We start from the raw sequence: 9,241 nt of genomic DNA, 5'->3' as shown, positions 1-9,241 counted from the left end.
TTACGATGAGTTAATTAGCGTTATCAGTTGACTAATAACTCTCAACAAAGTTGAGTTTAATACCGATATACATACCTACCTACATTTTCTCATTTTGTTGATCCAATTTCAACACCATGAATGAAACTATTTATTGGTAAACTGTGACTAAACCTCGTCAGCTTACCTGTGTACTATTCTCAATTCCACGAGTGTTATGGGGTTTCCCTCAAGGAATTCCTAGGACATAGCACGCCCACATTTACTCATTCGTGGGTGTAATAGACCTTGTTTAATCCTCTCGTGGTTTTAAGTGTTAAGAAAAATTATTCAGTAAGAGAACCCAAGAGTTCAAAGTACTATATACAGAGAGGACATTGGCATCTACGACGGTCGTCCAATCAATTTCAATCTTCGTTCCTTATTCATGATGACCACACAACTTCTTTAACGGTTTTTTATTTGATTCGTGGTTACTTTGTAATAATACGACAATGTACCTTTAGTTTATTTTTATTTCTTTTATTACTTAAACACGATGTAATTGTAATTCTAGACTACAGACTAGGAAACACTTATTCGATTGCTCAGCTGCCAATACAAACTACCATTTATTAACTTAAATGATGTACATAAATGCTGATAGACTGTTAAACACTAAACTGACAATTAAAATCTCGTTTGGCCTTAATTATTTTGTTAACAACACAAAAAGTAAGTACCTATGAATTATAATCATAATATTCTAATGCATTAAAATGTTTAATAATACTGTTTTGTAGTACTCACCCATCTTTCTTATAAAGTTCACAGATGGACAAAAAAATATGTCAATATATAAATTATAATAATTAACGAATTCCTAAGCAGAATAGTGCGCAACAGTCTGCTAAAATAATAATATATATTTACACAAGGAACGACATGAAATATGGCATCGAAGAAGTATTTTATTCAACTTTTTTATTTAGTGTAAAACTAGAAATATTTTTATAATGAAAAAATAATTTAACTATTGTTTACAATTTGATCCATCCTTACAAAATATAGAATGTTGTGAACATCGATATAATTGGTCTGTGGCAAATTATAGACATATCTTGAAGTTAGTACGTGAACAAAGTTAGTTTAATTAGTTCATTTTCAATTACATTTGTTATTTTGATTTATATTTCGTTGAACTCTAAGTTCTAACATCGCTAGATTTGAACAAAGTTACGGGTGCGCAAGCTAAATTGTGTAATTTATCAATATCGATCAAAATACTACTTACTGGACATCAGGTTCCAGCCAGTAAGTTTTTACAAAAATCACAGGCTCAAGCATTATGTGTTGAGTGTGGTCAATTATTCTGAAAAGGTATGTTTAATACAAACATACCTAATTCTCTTAGACTATACATCGTTAGCTTTGGAAGAGAATATAAACAATTTAAATATGTAGTAAGAAATACAACAGAACAATAACATTTAGCACCACACGGGCGCGGTTCACAATACTGACAGTTACTCTATGATACGTACTTATATGAGGACTCATTGCACTGGCGAGTAAGCAGTCTTGAAGGAGTCCAGAGCAGCATTTATTGATTCATCACTGCAAGCTTTGCCATTTTCGTAAGAGACAGCGCACCCAAATCTATTGAAGCATACTCTCTGTTGTGACTGGTTATCAGCACAGCACGACAGGATAGCCGCGTTGCACATGCTCGGTATCTTCAATACACCAGGTTCATCGTTAAACTGCGGAGCCTGAGTAGAAGTCTGCGCCTAGAAAAAAGATACCAATATTAAATGTGACATTGATATGTTGTCATCTGAAGGAATCGCCGGCTTGTGCGCACGAAATCAGAAAGTGGAACAACTAACGCGCAAATAGCTGGATAGCTGATGTTTACTGCTTCACTGCTGGTAATAACAATGAAATTTGTTGAAAAAAGGCATTTGTATCTTCTTTTGCTACATCAAAGATGCTTGAAATAACATCAGTTACAAGGTTTATGTAACGTATTCGGAGAATAACATAAAACGATCAAAATTTCAAGGTTAAAATACCACAAGTGTATTTGTTTAGCTAAACTGAAGGTCTAGACAAGGAAATATTTATGAGTACCGAGGTTCTTCAAACAATGCTTCAAATAATGTTTGATTAGCCTCAATGATGAGTGACCATAATTATCCGTCTACTACTGTTTACGTATAATACATAATACTTACATCTGCCTGCGAGCTGCCGTGTTCAACCTTTGGTGCAGGTCGCCTCATTGGACGTAGAGGTGCAATCGGATCGAAGGATATTGGTCTCGATTCGCTAAGATCATCTGTATCATCGTCTTTCGAAGTTACGAATCCCCAGTTTTGGTTAGTATCTTCCATCTCAGGAAATCTGGTATGGACAGAAGGTTTCTTTGTTCCATTATCTGAGCAAGAGGCTATCTGAGGGACGGGGTATGGTACGGGATAAGGAATGTAGATAGGCTGTGGGACTGGAGGTGGTTGAGGTCTTTTGACGTAAACAGAGATCTCTTCAAGTAGTTTAACTATCTGCGGCAAGAGATCTTGTTGATTTCTATCATAATCCCTTCTGTCCGGATAGTAAGAATGTGTGGGTGGCTGTGGGTAATCGTAACCATAGTTCATTTGCCACCTTCTCCTCCTATGACGCGTCAGGTCCGATCCATGCTTTCTAGCTTCACTTTTTTCTGGTGATAGAGAATCCGAATCATTTAAATCGTCCAAGTGTCGGGCGTAAACCGCGACCCCACATAGTAACACCACGAAGAGAAGAGTAAGCGTATTCATCTGCAAAGATAAAATAAACATAATGTCAGTTAAGTCAGCCTTCAACTTGAACACGGAAACGTCTAGTTAATTATTGATGCAGTTTTTTTGAATGTGAACTTGGTAGAAAAACTGCCAGTCTGGTGTGTTAGAGTTACGAAATTAATATTAGCCTCTCGCAGCCGACCTACGACAGTTATTTGTCAATACAAAAAGGTTGTTTATATAGAGTGTTTTGTTAAACGGAACACATGTTTTGACCAAATAGACTAGGGTGATTGTTGTAGTGAGTTTCATTGTAACGTTTGGTAAGTACCTACGCATGTCATTTATGGCCTTACTACAAAAACTTTAAACACTGTTTTACACTTGTCTAAAAAAAATGTGGCTCCAAAATCGACCATATGTCAACGTCATAATTTGTCATTTTTTTAAACAAGTCTTAAACTGACGTTAAAAAGTTTTTGTGGTAAGACGGTTAATGTCCAATGTTATTTGTGACCTCTTAGCTGAATTCAATTTTATATATCTTTATCCTCAAAATAGCACAGTTGACATTTAAGTAGCCTGTATAGTCAGGTGGCAAAATTCCTTTATAAAAGCCGGTTTCTGTCACGTAGATTACCTCGATGTTAACAATATCATAAATAAATATTCTGAACGTAGGTATATTATTATTTGAAAAGTCTTTAACAGACTTCTTCTTATTACTTGATGAGGAGTCTGATAGAAAATGAAATTACCCTAAATGGGCTCAAGTGAAATAAATTGAATGACAGTAGGTACTGTCAATTTAAAGCAATCCTGTTTTTTTGACAATTTATACTCATTATTTTTTAACAACATCCCTCGTCAATCTTGTTAATTTACTAATGATTCCTAGTAGAACATAAAAACATGTTTTCTCTAATGATGTGGAAATAACTGAATACATAGATGGTAAGTATACAAATGAACAGTAACTGCCGGTGGTAATTTTATAACAGTTATTTCTGAACACCGCTGCTTCCGTTAATTTAAATACTTCACTGAGTATTGCCACCATAAGAAACTTTTACTTTAAACCACTCACTTTCCAATTTTAAACCATTTTTCTGTCATCAAACACACAAACATTCACAACAACAAGGGTATGATCTTTTAATTTCAAAGTCCGAAACCCATGTAGATATGTAAATACACACCTTGTTAAATCGCAGACAAAACTAAAACAGGTTTGTTATTACGTCACACAGCACAGCACTGATATCTATTGAAAAGCAAACGTTTTAATTGTTAACTATTTGTTTATATTGTTACGCGTGTGGTCCGCTTGAGGTTATGTTAAAGACTGGCGGGCGCGACTGACGCGACCGTGGCAGTGACTGCGCTTGAGCATTCGGTAGGAGAATTTATATAACTCACTTGGTTTTCAGATAGAGCTGTGACTCATATACAATATCGTCCCTTATTTGAAATTGGAAATCCCAAAAAAATGTGTAGGTATACCTATTTTTTTAATATAAAAAATAATTGACATAATAAAATTTAAAAAAAAACAGGCATAAATAACAATAGTAAGCATTGATATTTATAGCTTAGTTTGTAAATTCAAAAAATCTACGTTAATTATATCTTCAGAGGGAATATACCTATGACCTCTGTAGGATATCGTATCCTTTTTGGTTTTACTATGATCATCATAGAAACGAGGCAGGACTCGCAACGGCTAATTCAATTTTGGCAGTCATTACGGGTTGTCAGAAGTCGGAAAGACTGACCACTAGCCCGAGTAACGGATTTGAATTAATCACATATTATGCTATTTCCTTTAACACCTTAAAAAAATCTGTAAGTACCATTCACATAGCGCACTCAAAATCATTGGGTTACCTACACTTTAACAAAATTGATACCTTGCAGAGTATAAGTTTTTATTTTCGCATTTAAAGTCCACTATTTGCTCTCTTCGATTATCCCTTGCGTGTTAAAAATAGTAATGATCGCCAAACTCTGGCAATCTTCCATCAATGTTTATTCTAGCTATACATTCCGAACCCTTCTTGCGATGTTGTCAACAATATAAAGGTAATAAAAGAATGGTCATTGAACTTATTATCACATACATATTTCAGTGCTGGAAAACGTTAGACTTGTCTACACGAAACTTAAGTAAAATTGGATTGAAAGTCTTTTTGCATATTAAAATTATTTCTTCAAACTGTACTTTAATACTGAAGCAATTCAACACAGATCAAGACAAAAACGTAGATTTCTCACCGCTTTGAGAATACAAACAATGAAGTGACCTATATTCATTATTTAAAAAAAAATGTGTGTGGCCAAGTGATTCATTTCAAAATTTTTAGCTAATTCACTACTCCTCATAGCTAAATATTGAGTACCTAGGTTCCTTATTTGAAGTGCCACAATGCCTTCCTACTCGTATTCTTTTAGGTACGATTTTCCTACATTAAGCTTCTACATTAATAAAAATATAATTTACGTGAAAAAACTCCAGCTTGTCTGTCGTACAAGGTCAAAGATTTTCTTGAAAAAAAAAAAAAGTTTGGCATCATCTTCTTAGAATAAAATTCTGAATTCCTTGATACCTACACGCAACTGCATCGTATCCGTTTTATATAACCAATGATATTAGTTCGAATACCACTGACGTCGATTTGTACGAAGAATAAAATTACGCTATTATTATGACGTAAACACGCAAACCGACGATGAAGTAATTCGTATGAGCGACTTTGTAGAAATTAAGTCCAGGCTTCAAAGTGCAATGGGTCTCTTTTTCGGACTTTCCATAGGGAACAAAATGATGAGCGGGGACGTCATCCTACCGGACAATCTTCTAAGAAAGTAGCGTCGCCAAAAAGGGAGTGCTTGAACCTTTACTGGCTCTGCCTTCTTATGCCTTCTATGGAACCCGCCCATTTGTTTTAAATCAAATCATCGATCAAATTGGTAGATCTTTGGATTGATACTATCAGTCCAAACATTCTTCATCTGTCAAAACAGATGCATCAAGGAATCCGAAGTTCTGGTTACTTACAACTAAGTGCTCTTTTTGGACACGCTACCGTATAATTCACACACAAGAAGGCGCCTGATCTTTCTTTCCTTGGTGGTACTTCCTCGCCTTTATCAGTTAACTTTTTTGCATGCCATATAAACCCAAATTGGAAACAGAAGGCTACTTAACCGGAGCTGTAATATTGTGTAGTATAATAATTATCCAAGGCTTCGTCCTACATACGACTGAAGAGGAGCATTTGCACGTAATAATGATAAGATAATTAGTCATCGATATTATTGAAACAACTGCCGTTATTCTGATTCAAAATAAATATTTATTTTGCAATATTTGCTATAGCTGGCACACATCGGTTTTATTTTTTTATTTCAGTATTAATTTTTACTCGGTCACCCTTTTTGACCGAAACTATTGGTGCGTTTTTTTATGAACTTGCAAATAACTCTGTACGTATTTTTTTAATAAAAATATATAGTCATTGCGATTTATTGCAGTTATTTTTTGTTTGACTAGACACTAACGTCAGTGGGTCCTCCAAAAATACTCAGCATGTGATGATCTCACCATATTGGTTTTAATATAAAGTGACACATTACATGATTTACGGATATGGAAAAACATACTGATAAGGTAGATAAGAAGGTGCACTGTACTTCCTTTCTTGTGAAACGAGATAGATACCGTATGACAACGATTCGGACAGAAATTGGGTTTGGTTCTACTTACCTATGTACATTCATCGGTTATGAACGTATATATTATACGATAAGAAATTATACTTACTACTGAAGTTATGTTGAGTCCATTCAGTATCGTTTTCAAGACCGAAGTTCAGATTGTCGCATACATATCTATCCGAGTAACAGATTTTACATATTCAAGCGGGTCTTCAAACGTTAGGTTGATTAAGAAAAATAATTTTATCTTTTGCTTTTTTTATTGAATTAAAAGACCAAATTTTATTTTTCCTTTCAATAGATTCCCCTTATTCGTAAAGCTACAGTAGTCGGTCAGTCAGTTCGTTTATTAACGGGACTGGGGTTTTACCAAGTTTAATTGGTTTTAATTCCCTCCTTGTTTTTATTACCCTGTTACAGAAATACAAGTATTGCCAATTTGTAATTAATTTCACTTATGTAAACTGTTAGAGTACCTAAACAATATTTAGTTTGGCCATATCGTTGATAGGATCCTTATTCTATGACTTCCTGGATGCTTGCTGCAGTCAGAAATTGAAAGCTTGCATTAATAAACACATTGTACTTTAAATACTGCTGATCTCAGAAAATACAAATTATTCATAACAAAATTCTTACTAACGTCAAAGATTTTGTCATATCCATTTTTGGAATACATGAACATAAAAACAACAGCACAGCATACAAGACTCGTTTAGAATTGGAATAATGCGCACATTATCTTCCTTAATAGGCGTGATATTACTAAAGTTATCTCCTATTGTACGGTACCGTCGGTAACTAGCAAGGAAACGCCAAAACATTTAACTAGGCAATTAGCATTTTAAATACAATTTGAATTCTCAAGGTAGGAACGGTCAATAAGCAGTGAGAAAATCAATTTCGGTGTTTTACGGAAAAACCTATTTTGTTTGTTGAAATTATAGTAAGACGACTGATTGGAAAATTGAGAAAATAGGTAAAGTAGGTAAATTAATCTTAATAGAACTTTTTTCACTATTATGTCTAATTTTATCTTAAAATTCAACAAGATGGACGATATCCTTCACTTTTCAACAACACCTGTAGTGTTAATAAATTCTAAATTATGAAGATTCCAAGAAGGGTTTCTGCTAAACATCAGTTAATCTAGCAGTTTGTTAAACAAAGTTCAAAGTAAACAATTGGGTAACGCTTACCGAACTATTTAGTTATTTAACCTTGTGTTATTTAAGATCTTGTACCTGTAGTTAACATCAGTTACTCATTAACGTCGTTTGTATATCGCCTGATTTCATTTTCAAACAAAGATTATGTCTTATTTATGTGCCCGTAAAGATTGTAAATTTCTCTTTGGAAAATTTGCAGCTACTGTAATCATTTTCTTTTTAAACCCTTTGTGCCAGCTGCTTCTTAAATCCCTTCAGATAATGATAAAAGGATTTCTATATAGCAGAAAGGTTTTTTCGGGATAGTCATTTGAGCTCATCCCACTGATCCCACCTTGCTATGTCCACATTTGTTCCATTTATCTTCAGTCGTTATTACTGTTTAATGTGCTGTAAAATTGAGGGAGACGGACCTTCTAAGCTTTTATGAACGATTGTGGTCTTCAGTTATTCCAATCTTGTATTTTTAATATGAAAAAGGAAGATACTACTTATTGTCAGACGTGAATTGTGTTTTTGATAACATATAAAATAACTTGAATTAAAATGTTGAATGGCATTTTAAACTACTAAGATCGGGCAAACAGTTTTTTTTTTATCACAACTTCAAAATTTCTTAACACATTAAATAATATAATTGATCCATATCATGTTCCTATACGTCGTTTTGATTAAACATACGTTCCGGCCTATGCTACGTACCAAAGTACCTCCCAAACAAAGCAATTTCCTCTTTGTCAAGTCATTGTTAATTCCTGGCGTGTCTCTTGCAAAATCATTGGATGAGTTAGTCAAATCGCCGCAGAAGGAAGCACGGATTCATCAGAAAACCCGCATTTTCCGTAAATATATGCACCTATACAATGTATTATTGTACGTGTGCAATACATACGCGATGCAATTGAATCTTAAATTACTTGATTAATTGAACATGTGTTATATATCATGCCTGATCATTTTTCTGGGTACGAGTAATTTGATGATTTCAACTCATGAGTTGTTATTTGTTTCATAAACGTGGCCTATTTGGGTTTTCTTAAATGCTTTACAAACTGACTAATAAAACAGAAACGAATGGAATTATATAATCGCAATTGGGTTCTCCTGGACCTCTTAAATAAGTTTCGCACTAGAAGAATAGTCAATTCATATACCTAATTCATAACACAACATCTCCTTTACATTGCAATACTGCTAAAAATTAAGTACCGAAAAAAGCGGTGAGAAATGAAGATGTGAAAGAAAACTGACGACACACAATGTGGGGAAAAAATAAAAACGGTGACAAATAATCTGTGAAAATATAGCTGTTTGCTATCGAGGACAATTTCTGTAAATTGTCCTCGTGAAGTGAAAATAAACTGGGAAAGTTTTCAGGAATTCGATTGTAGATATATTATGTAATTAAATTAATGTATAAACCCAGATTTCCACGAACAAAAAGTACCTAATAATTCTGTAGGTATTGGAAAAATGCCGAGTAAATAGTGTAATTTTGCATTCATTTGATTGCAGCGCGCTGTGGGAGGTCCATATCGTAAATATCTTGACGTACTTTTACTATTGGACTATAACCTGTATTTGCTATTGGTTGTTTGAGTTACGTACCAA

The 9,241-nt window shown here is 34.1% G+C and overlaps 1 protein-coding gene across 2 annotated transcripts; it reads right to left on the bottom strand.

The window, feature by feature from the left end:
- Positions 1-476: 476 nt before the first annotated feature.
- Positions 477-4,134, bottom strand: LOC124631845. Of its 2 annotated transcripts, none has more exons than XM_047166475.1 (3): positions 3,832-4,134; positions 2,196-2,780; positions 477-1,748 (listed from the first exon to the last, which is right to left on the bottom strand). In XM_047166475.1, exons 2-3 carry the CDS (start codon positions 2,778-2,780, stop codon positions 1,515-1,517), a joined length of 819 nt encoding a protein of 272 aa, XP_047022431.1. In that variant the 5' UTR covers positions 3,832-4,134; the 3' UTR covers positions 477-1,514. The 2 variants fall into 2 exon arrangements, with proteins under 2 accessions (XP_047022431.1, XP_047022430.1); XM_047166474.1 differs by having other exon boundaries at positions 3,944-4,134.
- Between the last annotated feature and the right edge of the window lie 5,107 nt (positions 4,135-9,241).

The sequence above is a fragment of the Helicoverpa zea genome, chromosome 7, assembly GCF_022581195.2.
Source record: "Helicoverpa zea isolate HzStark_Cry1AcR chromosome 7, ilHelZeax1.1, whole genome shotgun sequence".
In the NCBI taxonomy this organism is placed as follows: Eukaryota; Metazoa; Arthropoda; class Insecta; order Lepidoptera; family Noctuidae; genus Helicoverpa; species Helicoverpa zea.
Note: the sequence above shows the minus strand (reverse complement) of the source record. Positions and strands in the feature narration are given on the sequence as shown.

Excerpts from the sequence above, each read along its gene's own strand:
- LOC124631845 (XM_047166475.1), bottom strand. The coding sequence starts at position 2,780 with ATGAATACGCTTACTCTTCTCTTCGTGGTGTTACTATGTGGGGTCGCG. Across the intron at positions 1,749-2,195 it reads ACGGCAGCTCGCAGGCAGAT|GCGCAGACTTCTACTCAGGC; the intron begins GTAAGTATTATG and ends TCTTTTTTCTAG.